The sequence below is a fragment of the Sinocyclocheilus grahami genome, unplaced genomic scaffold (genome assembly GCF_001515645.1).
Source record: "Sinocyclocheilus grahami isolate Dianchi unplaced genomic scaffold, SAMN03320097.WGS_v1.1 scaffold744.1, whole genome shotgun sequence".
Classification (NCBI taxonomy): Eukaryota; Metazoa; Chordata; class Actinopteri; order Cypriniformes; family Cyprinidae; genus Sinocyclocheilus; species Sinocyclocheilus grahami.
The window spans coordinates 278,486-295,458 of NW_015505923.1; the positions used below are offsets into that span (position 1 = coordinate 278,486).

Genomic DNA, 16,973 nt, shown 5'->3' on the forward strand with positions numbered 1-16,973 from the left:
GATGAATCTAGTGTCAGTTCAGAGGATGTTCAGAAATATCTGAAGCAACAACATTGCACCTGGAAATTCAATCCACCTCACGCATCTCATATGGGTGGTCACTGGGAGCGAATGATTGGGATTATTCGAAACTCCTGAAGTGTTTCCACTTTTGTGTGCCATATGCATTAGACGTTTAGCCAACGTTCCGTAGGCGTGACGTCTAAAGGCTGATACTACATTGGCCCAGTCCATCCAGTGTTCCCTCTTTGGATACCAGTGCCCAGAGCAATGAGGATCAAACCCAGCATGGAAAGAGCACTGAAAGAGAAACACACTTTATAGATTCCGTTCTATCAGGGCTGTTTAGTGTAGTTTCATTAAAACTGTACAAAAAGATTTCAATTACGACAACTCCCGAAATAGATTTTAACAGCATTTTATTGATACGAAAGGAAGATTAGTCTTGGCGGAGTAGATCTGCTATGATTCTGCTGCTGGCATGAGCAAATATTTTTACTGAGATTTAAAGAACACATCCTACTGCTGCGGCATGGCAAAGTAGGAAGAACTGTAACAGATCTAGACAGGTGGTGCTGGGGAGGAAGAGGGATAAATAAAACTCTAATGGTGCACAGTACTGACATGGATTAGGAAATAAAAAAGGTTGCATAGATAGAATAGATAGTGTTGCCACTCAGCTTCTCAGAAGAGTTTCATCACTGAACTGTGCGTGCATTTACTTTAACATGAATAAAAAACAATTTATTGTTTTGTTAAAAAGCGATTTCTTTGTGAAAATTCTGAAATATATATTTTTTCCTCCTGAAACCTTACTGGTGTGTCACAATATTTGGGTCTAAAAAGTATATTTTTTAAAAATTGTACACTTATTTTGACGTGTTGATTAACATACTACAGTACATGGTTATATTTTTACTTGTGTTATTTGATACTGTATTTAAATTTAATTTAATTTAAATGTATTAAATTGCAAATTCATCATTACAAATGTCAAATTACAAATATTTTTTTAAATGCATGACATACAAGTTTCAATAGAAATGGGATTAATGTTTGTTTATTTTAGTTTACTGAAAATGTGGAAACCACAACAGTGTAGTTTCAACAAGGGCAACAGTGTGGTTGTCATTTACAAACATTTCAAAAACTGACCTACAATTCTGAGATTGTCATATACTGTATGTTTTTGTGAGATGGGATGTTGTAGCATTAGAGTATGAAAACAGCTCTTTTCACACACATTTATCCACACCGATTCAATTGCAGTGCTTTAAGAGTAGTTTATTCATATGATTCATTTTCTGATTTTGCTGCAAAACAAATGATGTACTGATGTGATTCACCTTAGAGCTGGTTGGTTTGGTTCATGGTAAATTCTGTTATTAATCCTGTTCTCTGTGAGTAAGGAACAGAGGTGCATGGTGTGATGATTGACTCACATGTGGAAGGTGAAGTTATCCGGTGTGCCGTCTCTGTTTGCATCTGTGAGGTCATGAATAGTGCTGACGGCCATGGTGACCTGGCCGATGGCTTACACTATGGACAGGTATATGATTGTCCTGAAAACACACAAACATGCTCACAGATCAGAGACAGTCTGCAGAAACTGCTTTCACTCTCAAAGTGTTGGATGGATTGTGACCTGTGGGGAATTGCACCTTAAAGCTTTACAAAAAAACCTACTTGAACTTCCCAAGCCAGGAATCAGCCATGATGGCACCCAAGATGGGCGTCAAGTAGCACAGCACCACAAAAGCATGATAGATGGAAGTCGCAAGGTCATCATCCCAAAGCAGAAAATACCGGACATACAGCACCAACACAACTAGACAAAGAGAGCGTCTTTCCCAAAAAGACTCATGGCTGTATTAGATCAAAAGGGTGCTTCTACTAAATACTGAGCAAAGGGTCTGAATACTTAGGACCATGTGATATTTCAGTTTTTCTTTTTTAATAAATCTGCACAAATGTCAACAATTCTGTGTTTTTCTGTCAATATGGGGTGCTGTGTGTACATTAATGAGGAAACAAATTTAACTTAAATGATTTTAGCAAATGGCTGCAATATAACAAAGAGTGAAAAATGTAAGGGGGTCTGAATACTTTCCGTACCCACTGTATATAGCTTATACGGACAATTTTATTCTTAAACGATGTTAACAGTACTCACAAATTCTGACGTGACAAAATAACAGTTATTAAAAAGGAAATGCATTGCAGGATTATTTCATAAAATTAAAATTATTACATAAATCTTACCTTTTTCTTTTTTTTCTTAGTCTCGTCCATCTTTTTGTCTGTGAGATTTATCATTTTTTAGTACACATGCAAAATCACACAAATAGTAATTTCTGTGGTTGTAGTTTGACACACTCAAGGCTCTCACCTGGCATACTGGCAGCAGGAGTGCGTGTATGTGTGTGTGACCTGCTGCATACCTGTGTGAGAAAAGACTTGCCAGGACGGGACATCTGAGTAAGAGCATCTAGAACAGGTGTGTGTCTTATTAGCATGGACTGTGTCCTGTCTGCTTTATGACATAAACAAGAGCAAGAGTGATAGATAATTCTCAGGGGTCCATATGGTAAAACATCCGCTCACATTGTGTTTATACACTGTTTATAGTGGATTATAGAAGAAGTAACATTAAATCAAATCTTCAGGTAAAAAAAAAAAATAAAAAAAAAAATAAGACAAAACAAAAAACTGAAGACCAAAAAAAAAAAGAAAAGATAAAACTAAAATAAGACAAGGCAAAACTAAAATTACACAAGACAATATAAAAAAATAAGACAAATACGACAAAAAGACAAAACAAAAATAAGCCAAGAAAAAAACAAAACAAGACAAACCCAAAAATAGGACGTGACAAAACAAAAAGCTGAAGACAAGACAAACAAACAAAAACCAAGACAAAACTAAAATAACAGAAAAAAACAAAACAACAACAAAAAAACATAAAATAAAACAAATTAACAAATGACAAAAAACAACATAAAAATAAACAAAACTAAAAAATTGAATAAAATGTAACAACAAAAAACAAGACAAAACAAAAAAAATACACAAGACAAAAAAAACGACAAAACAACTAAAGACAAAAAATTAGAAAACAAAACAAAATAAAACAAAAATACACAAGACGTGACAAAAAAGCTAAAGACAAAAAAAGAAGACAAAACAAAGCAAAATAGAAAATGAACAAAAAAACTAAACAAGACAAAACAAAGAACAGAATCGAAAAGACAAAACACAACAAACAAAACAACAACCAAAAGACAAAACAACATTGAAAAGACAAGATAAAACACAATATAATTATGGTAATTAATGATGGCTAAAAATCTGGATAATTTGTTTTGAATTAAAAAAAAAACCCAACAACTGAAAGAGAATTGTATGAGATTTTATTCAAAGCATTAGGGACAATACCAGTTTAAATACAGCAGAGTAGAGACTGTTAAATACAGATAAAAAACAATATCACATTCAGCTGTCCCACAGTATAAAAATATTTGATAATTGATAATAATGTTGAACATTAGCATTTGTGTCTGCACAAGCTCCGCCTCACCTCCAGTGTATCACATGCAGTGAAAGCGCTGACCTCCTCACACGAATGCCACGCCCACTCAATGTGCGTCTGCTGCACAAACACACTCACGGACTCATGGCTCACATATGACAGCTTTAAACCCGTCTGATGCTGACGGCGGTTTGAACTCGATGGCAACGTCAGACGCCTCTCAGACAGCGAGCCAGCAAAACAAGTAGACGTCAAAAACTGAAAATCTGAGCTTGAACAAGTAATACAAAATAAAACAATATAGAATAATGCAGAGGATGCAGATATGTATAATATGTAAAAACCGTTGGAGTCAGAGTCTGGATGTTAGCACACGTTGAATGCAGTGCTTACAAGATTGAATTTGGCTTGCATCATTTTCAGACCCATTCTCCCTCTCTTCACTACGGCTATTAATAAAACTGGCCAAATGGCCAAAATAAAATAGAGTTTTTGATTAAGTCTCCACAGGAAACAGCAGGTGAAATCCCCTGGATGAGGCAGGAACATACAGATCCCCTTTCATGAGGTCTGGGAGAGGTGTGAAATGAAAGGCGAAAGGTCATAAGGTCACTGCAGGGGTCAGGTTCACACCACTGAGGAGGAGTTTGGCAGGCCCTGGAGAGTGGCGGCAGTGGGCGTCCCGCTGATGGCATTGAAGATGTGCAGCGAATCTGGAAGAGGACTGCGCATCCCATCATCCACTGGACTGATCTGTGGAGCCGGGGAGGGAAAAAGAGAGGAAATCACGCAGCACTGCAGTGAGTATAAAAGCCACATGGAATCTGAACAGTGCTTTGCATTTACAAAAACAAAACCCAAAAACAAGACAAAACAAAACATTAATTTAAAAATAAAATAAAATAAAAAAAATACTGTAAATAAAATAAGACAAGACAAACAAATTGAAACGGTTCTTCACATTTTCTTGTGGGGTCAAATCTACAGACATTTGCGCTCTCGTCACTGATCTATATACACTGAATAAAATTATAAACGCAACACTTTTGTTTTTGCCCCCGTTTTTCATGAGCTGAACTGAAAGATCTAAGACTTTTTCTATGTACACAAAAGGCCTATTTCTCTCAAATCTGTCTGAATCTGTGTTAGTGAGCACTTCTCCTTTGCCGAGATAATCCATCCACCCTTAGGCTGGCCACAATAAAAGGCCACTCTAAAATGTGGCAGGGTGGCTGGTCTCAGACGATCTTGGAGGTGAAGATGCTGGATGTGGAGGTCCTGGGCTGGTGTGGTTACACGTGGTCTGCGGTTGTGAGGCCGGTTGGATGTACTGCCAAATTCTCTGAAACGCCTTTGGAGACGGCTTATGGTAGAGAAATGAACATTCGATTCACGGGCAACAGCTCTGGTGGACATTCCTGCAGTCAGCATGCCAATTGCACGCTCCCTCAAAACTTGCGACATCTGTGGCATTGTGCTGTGTGATAAAACTGCACATTTTAGAGTGGCCTTTTATTGTGGCCAGCCTAAGGCACACCTGTGCAATAATCATGCTGTCTAATCAGCATCTTGATATGCCACACCTGTGAGGTGGATGGATTATCTTGGCAAAGCAGAAGTGCTCACTAACACAGATTTAGACAGATTTGTGAACAATATTTGAGAGAAATAGGCCTTTTGTGTACATAGAAAAAGTCTTAGATCTTTGAGTTCAGCTCATGAAAAATGGGGGCAAAAACAAAACCGTGTTGCATTTATAATTTTGTTCAGTATATAATGACTATTATATTATATGATATTATATTCTCTATTATAGATCAGTGGCTCTCGTAGTGTTGCAGTTGATCATTTGCTAAACTTCACTGACCAATCCTGCATAGTAACTGTGATCAGTCATATTATCAGACAATATTATCTTAAGGATGCATGTGCGGTTTGTTACCACCACATTATTTATAATTTTTGGTTGAATTTCGTTGTTATTGTTTTTCTATTGTGTTTCTTTTCTTTCTCTAGTTTTTTGGCCTAACAACATCCGGCAAAGGGACTACCAATGAAAACTAGCCTTCGGGCTAATTTGGGTACATTTACATTCATGAATGTTGATTAATGTACACTGTCCCTTTTTGTGTGTGAAATAAATAAATAAATAAACAATGAAAATACTCTAAATTTTGAAGCCAAAAACCCATCAGGTAACAGTAGCTATAATAAAATTACATCAAACAGACCCAATTTTAGTTGCATTTTCCTGATTTCACAATATGAAATGGGAGCTTTCATATAATTCAGAGTTTCCAAATTGATGTATATATGCTAGCAAGAAAAAAACACATCATTTTAAATGGAGATGAGAGTTTCATTGGTAGCAGAAAGCTTTATGTGTAGAATGCAGTGAATGACGTGTGTGTGAATCCTGTGGGTTTCTGTGGCTGCGGATCCCAGGTTTTAAGAAGGTTTCAGTTATAAGAAATAATTTACCATTCAGTCTGACCATGAGAGCAAAAGAGGAAAAGAAAATGGAGAGATTAAAAAAAAACACCATGAAAATACATTATACATAAGTATGAGAAAGGGATAGTACACCCAAAAATCAAAACTGTCATCATTTACTCACAGTCAAGTTGTTCCAAACCTGAGCCTCTTTCTTCCGTTGAACACTAAAGAAGATATTTTGAAAAATGTTGGTAATTAAACAGTTGACAGCCATTGAAAAAAAAAATACTATGGAAGTCAATGGCTGCCGTCAACTGTTTGGTTACCAACATTCTTCAAAATATCTTCTTTTGTGTTTAACAGAAGACACACACTCATACAGGTTTGTAAGAACATGAGGGGGAGTAATTGATGACATGATTTTCATTTTTGGGTGAACTATTTGTGTCTTACAGGCTCATGCATAATGGCAGACAGCTCTTTAGTGAGATCTCTGTAGTTGGCCTTCATCTCGTCATGATACTCCTGCTGATCTTCTTTAATCAGACGCTCATTAACACCTAAACCAAGACCACACGCCTCCACAAACTGCCTGCAAAACACCACACAAATACACAAAACTGCAGATTTCAATTTAAATACCAGTCAATGTGTGGGCACACATAAATTGTTTCAATGTTTGAACTTCTTGACAAAATAATTTAGTGCAGAGCTGTAATCTACACAAAGGTGGCTATTTTGAAAAAGCACAAAAATAAGATTTAAGATTCGATTTACTTAAATTAAAAATTGCATAATTCAGGTCTCATAATTCCCATGTTGACTAACTAGTGTTTTAGTGTTATTTCATAGGATCTTTCGCCATTTTTAAACAGCTGAGCTGTTGTGAAGTTTAATTGTAGTTCAATGTGAGCTCATTATTATATATTGCATATAAGAGTCTAAGATTTACATTTTTTGCTTTTGTTTTTGTTTAAACAAAAATTAGAGCAAAAACAGTAACATTGAGAAATATTATTTCAATTTAAAACAACTGTTTTCTTGTTTAATACATGTTAAAATATAATGTTATATTATGTATTATGTATAATGTTCAGAAGAACAGCATTTATTTGAAATAGAAATATTTAGTAACATTATGAATGTCTATACTGTCACTTTTGATCAATCTAATGTATCATTGCTGAATAATAAAAAAATAAAACTGTATATATTACATTGTACAGGTATATATGCAATGTTGTTTAAAATAGTTTTAGATGAAGGAGTGCTCAGAGACTGAAGTGTGTGTTTTACCAGAAAACTTCTTTCAGCTGTTTGACTTTGTTGTCTGGGTATTTCTTAGTGCTGGCGTCATCCAGGAAAGCTCTGGCATAAGCAAGAGGCCCGGCATTTACCTGAAGAGAGAGTGAAAGACAGGTTTACAGTTATCACATGACATTCTAAAACTCATTGAGCATAAGGTCATGTGTGTGTGTGTGTGTGTGTACCTGCACACTGATGCTGCCCTGTAGTTTGAGCTGCAGCTGGATCATGTCCACATCGCTGCAGGAACACAGCTGTCTGATCTCCAGCACCTTCTTACTCATCTCATCAATAGCCACCTCAATGGGGTTCAAATCCACATGGTGCTGATACATCACCGCGATCCGCTTCTTCACATACGGGAAACAGTGTGTGGCTGAGAGATGAAGAGAACGAACAGAAGATTTACATATGACGTCTAACCAAGAATGAGGTTAGTAATATTATTATTAATTAGGACGGTCAAAGCTAACACATTACACATGGTTAAACCATTAAATAATTAAAATCGCGAACACTCAACAAGTGTTTGAATATGATTCTTATCTCTCTCTCTTATATTTGAGCTGCTTCTTTGTCTAGACACCAGCTTTCCTCGCTTTGGACATGAACTCAAACGACTTCATGAGATGCTTTTAAACAGTCCTGAAAGATTTGACATGTTCGCTGAGCATTACATCCGAGATACAGAGGCTCTGTGAAGATAAGGCCTGTACTTTGTGATTGGGAGGATCTCTCTGGAAGTGTAACTTATGTCTATCTTTAGTTTCTATGGCCAGTATGCAGTGTGTAAGTGTGTATAGTCACCGGTGAGGATAGTCCTGCGTTTGCACTGTTCCTCCACGCCACCTTGTTTTTTGCCTGAAACGGTGAATGGCATCTCAAAGACGAATCGACGGATGTTGTGGCTCCTCTCAAAGTCTGTTTTTCTCTCCAGCAGCTCCTTCTCCTCCAGGAACGGGGTGACATGAGTCACTTGGATGTAGGCGTATTTAGAGTCCAGATCTTTTGGATTAATCTGCAACGAACAGTAACCCAGCTTTATCTTAAAGGCAGTTCTGTCACGACAACTCTCAGAGGGATTGGCATGGTAATGTACATGGCAATGTTAATGTATTTGGTCTTGGCGGAATAGATCTGCTATGCTGCTGCTGCGGCAGAGCAAGTACAGAGACTTGCTATTGCCAATACATCCACAACATTGCTGCTGTGAGCATGTAAGAAATATTGCTGCTGCAAATATAACATACATGAAATAACCCCCATATAGCATACATGAATCACCTTGTAGCAAATCTATACAGGTGGAGCTGGGGAAGGTGGAGGGTTTCTGAAGCAAGCTGCAACTGCTACAGCAAGCACAAGTCATTTATTTGAATGTTGAGCAGCGAGCTCATTGGCTACCAATACAGGAGAGAACCAATTAGCTGAGCCATGTGATAAAGATGTCATTAGGTCAGATTGAGTTAGACCTATCGGACTGCGCCATCTAGAGATTCATGCCAGAACTCTGTATTTATAGTTGTAGTACTAGTTAAACCACACTGTTCAATGCTGGTTAAATATGTCTGGACTTCTACATCTCATGGCAAACACAAATATTGACATCTTAAAATCTTCTAGAAAAAGCCACACTGCAGGTATATGCCCCATATGATATACTGTATGCGATTTCAGGTTTACCCACCCCAAAAACTTGACACATTCGACAGATCAGTCAATCTCTTCCTGTCTAAGGTGGGCGTTTCTTGGCCAGAATAAGTTGCAATGTGAATCAGACTTTGTTCTGATAGTCAAAAGTCTGGTTATGCAAAATCGTATGTGAACACTTCGTACCTTGCCAGAATCCTGGATCATTTTGACATTCTCAGCTCCAAACTTGTCTGAATACAGTTTAAGGAGTCTTTGAGAGATCTCAGACAGTGGGGTGAATTTGGGCTCCTTATATATGTATTCTTTACCATCTTCATCCTCGAAGAACCCCTAAAACAACAAGCAAGGTCAAACAAAGTCAAGCTATTTGCCTACTAATTTTTGAACACGAAGTTAGTCACAGGACACAACTATTTTCAACAGAAACACTGGGAAGTATAAAAACTGTAGAGTGTTGATGATAAATCCTAATTACTAAACAGAGATTATGATGACTTCCACAACACAACACACACGTAGAACTAAAGTTGAGTTTACCTCGTTCATCTCAGAGTCATTACACTGGTACTGCTAGAGACACAAACCACCACAGCGACAGAAACAACTCATCAATGAGAAACACACTTCAGTTGTTTAACTAAGCACCCATTTTAGTCGGAAATTCATTTTGTGCTGAACACAGAAACAGGTTTAGAAGGTGGTGCTGTAATCTTAAAAGTTACAGGTGTACCAGGACATACTGTCTTATGTTAAGTCTTATGTACTGCTAATCATTTCATGAAAAAGAATACAGGCAGTTGGGTTAAAATACATTTTGGAAGCTGACTGTTTTAAAATGCATTTGCAAATAACTTTTTTTAGGGCTCCTAGTGAAAAAAAAGCAATCAGATAACACAATATTCACATTTCTACCAATACATGCTGCCAAAAGACATTACATATTGTGGCAGATACGTAAATACTGGAAAGACATTACAAAACATTGTTTCTTGTTTCCAAATCACTGAATGTAAGCCTATCACTGGCCAAAAAGTTGTGACATACACTTCCCATGTACTTTAGCATACAAAAATTACATAAAAGTTTGGACACTTAACCACATGTAATTGCAATTGAATGAAAATTTACAATAGTTTACATTTATATTAAATGCAGTTAGCTGAACTTTATTTGACCCACTTACGTTTGTAGGACTTAATTTCATAATTAATAACTGTACTGACAAGCATTTATAATACTTTAAATGTAATATTGAGTAACACACTACAGTTAAAATTATAAGTACTTTACATGTGCTTTAGTATTTTAGTCACGCATTAAAATAAGTGCACATGAAGTCATGACAAAGATTATTAAAACAATGATTTAAAATGTACTTTGAAGTGAAACTTTGATATTGCAAAGTACACTTTTAAAAAAAGTCTATTTAAGGTTAAGAATCAGTCATGAAAGTGTCTCTCTTTAAGTACACTGAAGTGGCCTTTTATTTCATTAATAGTATATTATCTGCGAGTTCAGTCTTTTACTTCTTATTTTGCAAGGGTTATATATTCATATTAGGGCTGGGCGATATAGCTAAACAATGTATCAACGATATAATGTTTCATATCGTTCGGTATAGATAATTATTGACATTTTTTATAACCTTTTTTAAAACAAAGAGCAATATAATTTTTTTTTTATTTAACCACTGTATTTTTAAATTAACCCAATTTATTGAGACAAACAACAAATATTTTTAGTTTTAACAGTCAAACACAAAATAAAAATTAGACAAATATCTAATTTCTAATGTTTTATATGCAGATTAAATAGGCCACAGGAGGGCGCAATGAGCAAAATAATGCAGCGCATTAAATTGCCAATGCAAGGAAATAACTGTCTATAAAAAAAACTTGCATTACGTCTAAATTAACTCATATAAATAAAATATAAATATATATTTCGTAAATTGCATAAACAATTATGAACAAAACAGCATCTTGTATTTATGCATTGCTTAATACAAAGAGCCGAATCGTCCATCACACAGATTGCCTTTAAAAACATATGAGATGCAGTGAAAATGAATGAACCTCCACAAATTTGTGACGTGTTTTCTAAAAGTTTAAACTGTTTTAACTTTGCATGGCTTTCTATACATCTCTTGTGTGAGACGTGAGTGCAGAAGTCATCTTTGTCCGTCTAAAATGCGCTGAATATGCGTTCTGTGTGGATGGCTTGGTTTAGGTTTTAACCTAATCAAGTTCTTCTATGCATTGAGCTATTATATTTCGCTAATATTTTGAATGAATAACGCACAACTGCGCGTCTCGTGGGCTAGACTAACAAAACATTAAAACACAAAAACGTCAATTACATCATCATCACCGCATCTCGTGCGCCACTGATGACGCTCCCTGACGCACTCCTAACATTCGATTGTACTATTTTTACATTCAAATGCAAATGTTTATTTTAAATTCGACTAATATAAATTTTTTTATTTACAATCGCCTCATCACAGGCAGGCACAACTCTCCATTCAGCACGTGTTCGTGCTTGTGTGTGCTGTCTGCGTCACTCATAGCACGTGCCTATATCGGGCACTATATCGAACATTTTTTCTATCGATATCGAAGAAGGTGTACCGTTGATAAATATTGATACCGTTTTTATCGCCCAGGCCTAATTCATATGCTGTCAATTTTAACCTAAAAATCTTGATGCTGATCAAAAAAGGTTCATGGACATGTTATGTGTTACCAACCAAATGCAAAACACACATATCTGCACACACAAACATATTTAAGAAAATCAGTGCAGCAGGAGATGCAGGTAAGCACACCAAGAAGCCAGCAATGCAACTAAACTCAAAGTTTATGTCAGCAGGGCAATACTGTTGTTTTATTTGACCAGATTGTAATGTTTATACGTTGGGAGGCTTCAAAATGATTTTTTTTTACACCCAAAACTGAAGATAAAACATGAGCATAGAAATCCAGTAGTCCATGTTAGGCCACAGAAAGTTCAACTCAAACACACAAGACTTACCGCTGCCTTCAGACAGTGAACCAGCAGAAACATGAATCATATGACAGATAAATAAAGACACAATAAAGAGTTATTATAGAGCTCGTCCTGATAAAGACATGATGAGTGAAGCTGATGAGACTCACCTGACCGAAGAACGCTACTCTGAAATACGTTCCCAGCAAGCGCTTGCCCGTGTGCATGACCTCTGTGACCTTACTGTAGGCACGGTGCAGGGTGTCATAGAGGTGAGCCAGTCTCTGCCACAAACAACAACAGGGTTTACAAAACACATCGGCTCTGATTTAAAGGTGAGTTTCAATTTCTGTACTGATGTAAGTAATTTTAGTAAAAGCTCCGGTAACACACCCTTAGACATTCAACACACACTCCTTTTTATTCTACAGTGTGTGTTACTGCTGTACCTCAAAATCTCTGCGTTTCTCATAAATGGGAATGATGAGTTTGTAGATGTCAGAGATGAGCTCATAACGCTCTGCTTTCCATAAACCATCAGCACATTCTTCCAAAAGCTCCATCAGGACGTCCTAGGAGGCACAAAGACAAACACACACTTAAACATTTAAAACCTTACAATGCAGATTTGTCTCATACACATAAAGATATTTTTGCATACAGTGAATACAAAAGTATTTAGTCTCGCTTAAGCCTCACTGAATGTCTCCACATAACAAATGCAAATGCAATCTTTGCTCGAATTTTGACTAAATTCACTTTTTAAAGATATGGCTGCAGCGTCAACAATACTACAGCGAGAATAAAAGTTATACCTTCTTTCTTTGTGTGAACATTTGGGCGGCGTTATGCAAATCTTCCCACATCGTGACGTAGGTATGTGGGGGCGTGTTAGAATGAGACGTTTTAGGTAGGCGTGGTTAACTCTTAACTTTTATAAAGAATACCTCTTTGGATTTGAGACTTTAGTGTTTGCAACTTTACAGATCTTCTTTATGCACCAAGAGCTTGTAACACTCCAAAGAGAAAGGAAAAATGGAAATCGCATCATATGACCCCTTTAAATCATTTTTGCTCAATGAATCATATTTTCCTCAGGTATCGTTGAAGTACTATTTTTTTTATTTAAATGTTCTTTATTTAAAATTTTTTTAATTCATTTTAATTGTTAAAAGTTTCACTAATTTTGTTGTGTTTGGCATTTTTATTATTTTTTAAAGTTCAGATTTAGTTTTAGTCCAAGTTAATCTAAACAAAAATTAGAAATGTTGCTTTGGAAACTAGCTGAAATAATAATATATATATATATATATATATATATATTATTATTTCAGTTAACATTTATTTTATTTACAGTTATGGAAATATGGTTTATTTATGGTTTTGGTTGACTATAATGAGCCTGTTTCAGAGCGCTGAAGGCTGTTGATTGATCTTATTAGTGTTTTATCTCTCAGTCAAAGTGCAGGAATGATGGTTGAGTATCAGTCACAGTGGAGATGAGCTCACTGATATCCACCATCAGTTATATGGATATTAGTTTATTGCTTCCCTCTTTTACTGTACTAATATTAAACTAAATCAACACTGACACTATAATGCTGTATCTTAACTTGATATGATGTGACAAAAATGCAAGTCATTTTGTTGATCAAAATATGATAGCCATGCCTCAAGTGAAATCTTACTGGTTCAAAATCTTCCACTTCAAAATTGAATATTAAACATCAAATACATTCTGGGCCATGATTGTGTAACGGCATGCAGCAGTTTTGCATTCAGACAATTCACATTGTACCTGGAGATTCAGATATGGATATTAAATGTGTTTTTAATAGAAACAATGGGATATGGATTATATGAATGGAGTTATTGGATACCGCAGTAAAATATATACGTAGGAAGTCATGACTCATGAGATATATTTCTGCAGCAGTGCTCTTTACTCGTCTCATGCGCATCAGAAATACAGATTCAATCATCCTCAAAATGAATCAAGCACTTTATGGATCTAATAGCACTTCATTTATCACTGTTGTTTCTGCTGACCTTTGAATTTCAAATTCTGCCCTGCAAATGACATTTTTATTTTTATTTCTCAAATTCAGTCTTGAACTTGCTTCTCCTGAACTCTGCTTCTGAGAGCAGCTACTGTATAAGGTGGCTTCTCATTGCTCCATCTGTTCTACTGTGAGAATTTGCTTTTTGCTGAGCATCATGACTATTTGTTTCTTCTCTGATTTGAATGGATGGTTTGCTGGCTTTCAGACAGATATTCACCTCATTAAAGTGAACATCCTGCATCCCCACATCTTCCATCATGGACGCTTCTTCATCGATGTTTGGTGTGACCACTCTGAATGCAGTACAGCCCTGTTTAAACGTGCCTACACAAACACACAGACAACCATTACAATTCACATTTGGAGAGACAGAGTTTTCCTGAAGCAATGGCATTTAAAAAACAGACATATGAAAACAGCCAGATGTGTGATAATGCCTGGTAGAAAAGGTGAAGGATAATTGTTTGGAGTGAGTCCTGTCATGAAATGTTTTAATTCTTAACATACTGAGTGATAACTTATATCATCAGGGACTTTATCAGACATGGGGAAGAGAGAGATATGAGGAGGTGAGAAGGTGAGAAAAGAAACATGACTGATAGTGAAACCTTCCACACACTACTGTGTAATCATTAAAGGTTCCATATTGTCAAAACTGAAATTTCCTGGCTTTTTTCACGATAACTGAGGTCTAGGGGCTATTAAACTACCATATAAGTTTCAAAACAGTCAGTCCACAGTAAAATGCACACAGCCTGCATAAAGTAGCTGTGATTTTTCATGAACCGTTGTGACTTCCGTAAAAAGTTGACATCAGAACTACACAGTCACCGCCTTCAGTCACCTCCCCGAGCCCCGCCCACCGTCCCACTCTCCTTTAGCCACACCCCCAGACAACATCGCATCCATGCCATTGCTGAGCAACGACAACAACATGGAAACATGTCGAAAAGGTTAACTTTAACCACGAAACCAGATCGGCCGACCTGTAACGTTCTCACTCAAAGGATGGACGATCTGACAGGATTGTTACTATTAGAAGAAGTCTGTAATTGCCCATAACAACAACAGACAATACTTTATTGAACCTTTTCTGATAAGAAGTGTGTGCTGCAAACAAGAGCATTTTTGACTATGGTTTCTGTCCAGTCTGCTCGTTTTATCACGTTTAACCACAGCTGTCGTCGGTTTTTTATCTGGCAGTGGCAGCAGATATGCGATCAAATTTCTAATTTGAGGCTATATTACGTTGATTCTGGCACCCAACATCACAACAAAATTATATTTTAAGCTCCTTATGTAGCCGAATCTGCGCTGGTTTGAATGGGCCGCCTCCAGTTTCCCCTTTGTTTTGCTGCCTCCAGCTAGCGCTGTGACGTCGCTGACCCTAGTTACCTGTGGTTGGCCTGGCCGTGCGTCACTCAGAAAACAACAGGACAATCAGAAGAGAGGCTCATGAATATTAATTAGACAGGCCAAACTCGACCTGTTCTCAGCAGAGCTCCTGAGAGAGGAGCTGTAGAAATATATTGAGATGGTTTTTGGTACTTATACTGCAAATATATATTCTTAAGGACATCAAGACTTAAAATAAAACTCCAGAAAGGTGTACAATATGGGACCTTTAAGAGTAAATACCTGAAAAAATTTGACATGTGTCCTTGGTAGTTAAGACTTAAAACTAACTCAAGCATTCTTACAAATTATAGACCAGACAGTAGGATTTTCAAAAGTAAATATCATAATTTTACAAGAGTGTACCCTCTTCATATATAAAATGTGTTGAATTAATATTCAAATTGCAGTGTTATATATATTAATGATTAAATACTATACATAATATTTAGCACACTTTGCTTTTATTTCCCTCTAAAATACTGTGAAATGTTTTTGGACTCTTTCTACAACATAGGAACAATAAACAATATATAGTGCTGTGAAAATGTTTTTGCCCCCTTCCTGTTTTTTTTTTTTTGCATATTTGTCACTCTTAAAAGATTCAGAACATCAAACTAATTTTAATGTTACACAAAGATAATGCAAGTAAATACAAAATGCAGTTTTTAAATGATAATTTCATTTATTAATGGAAAAAAGCTGTCCAAACCTACGTGGCCCTATGTGAAAAATGAATTGCCCCCTCCTGTTAAATCATGAAAGAACTGTGATTAACCACATTATTTTAGAAAGCTGAGTTACATTTCACTAGCCACACCCAGGCCTGATTACTGCCAGACCTGTTGAATCAAGAAATCACTTCAATAGAACCTGTCTGACAAAGTGAAGCATGCTTAAAGAGCAACACATCATGCCGCGATCTAAAAAAATTCAAGAACAGCTGAGAAACAGAATAGTTGACATGCATCAGTCTGGAAAGGGTTATAAAGCCATTTCTAAGGCTTTGGGACTCCAGTGAACCATGGTCAGAGCCATTATCCACAAATGGAGGAAACTTGGAACAGTGGTGAACCTTCCCAGGAGTTGCCGGCCAACCAAAATTACTCCAAGAGCACAACGACGACTCATCCAGGAGGTCATAAAAGAACCCAGAACAACATCCAAAGAACTGCAGGCCTCACTCGCCTCAATTAAGGTCAGTGTTCATGATTCAACAATAAGAAAGAGACTGGGCAAAAACGGCATCCATGGGAGAGTTCCAAGGCAAAAGCCACTGCTGACCAAAAAGAACACAAAGGCTCGCCTGACATTTGCCAAAAAAAATCTTGATTATACCCAAGACTTTTGGGCAAATATTCTGTGGACTGATGAGACAAAAGTTGACCTTTTTGGAAGGTGTGTGTCCCGTTACATCTGGCGTAAAACCAACACAGCATTTCATAAAAAGAACATCATACCAACAGTCAAACATGGTGGTGGTAGTGTGATGGTCTGGGGCTGCTTTGCAGCTTCAGGACCTGGACGACTTGCCATAATTGACGGAACTCACTGAAAATCCTGAAGGAGAATGTCCAGCCATCAGTTTGTGACCTCAAGCTCAA

At 36.8% G+C, this 16,973-nt stretch overlaps 1 protein-coding gene and 1 pseudogene across 1 annotated transcript in view; both read right to left on the reverse strand.

Moving 5' to 3' along the window:
* LOC107560800 (solute carrier family 15 member 1-like) overlaps positions 1 to 2,396 on the reverse strand; it is a 9,938-nt pseudogene extending 7,542 nt beyond the window's left edge.
* Positions 2,397 to 3,399: 1,003 nt separating this feature from the next.
* The window catches only part of LOC107560801 (dedicator of cytokinesis protein 9-like), a 105,693-nt gene continuing 92,119 nt past the window's right edge, over positions 3,400 to 16,973 (reverse strand). The window contains exons 43-52 of the mRNA XM_016245067.1: positions 14,192 to 14,298; positions 12,361 to 12,483; positions 12,082 to 12,195; positions 11,957 to 11,962; positions 9,107 to 9,253; positions 8,078 to 8,288; positions 7,456 to 7,646; positions 7,262 to 7,362; positions 6,419 to 6,557; positions 3,400 to 4,282 (exon numbers count right to left, since the gene is read on the reverse strand). Coding sequence (XP_016100553.1) covers positions 4,157 to 4,282; positions 6,419 to 6,557; positions 7,262 to 7,362; positions 7,456 to 7,646; positions 8,078 to 8,288; positions 9,107 to 9,253; positions 11,957 to 11,962; positions 12,082 to 12,195; positions 12,361 to 12,483; positions 14,192 to 14,298 — 1,265 coding nt within the window. The 3' untranslated portion in view covers positions 3,400 to 4,156. The remainder of the gene's footprint in view (positions 4,283 to 6,418; positions 6,558 to 7,261; positions 7,363 to 7,455; positions 7,647 to 8,077; positions 8,289 to 9,106; positions 9,254 to 11,956; positions 11,963 to 12,081; positions 12,196 to 12,360; positions 12,484 to 14,191; positions 14,299 to 16,973) is intronic.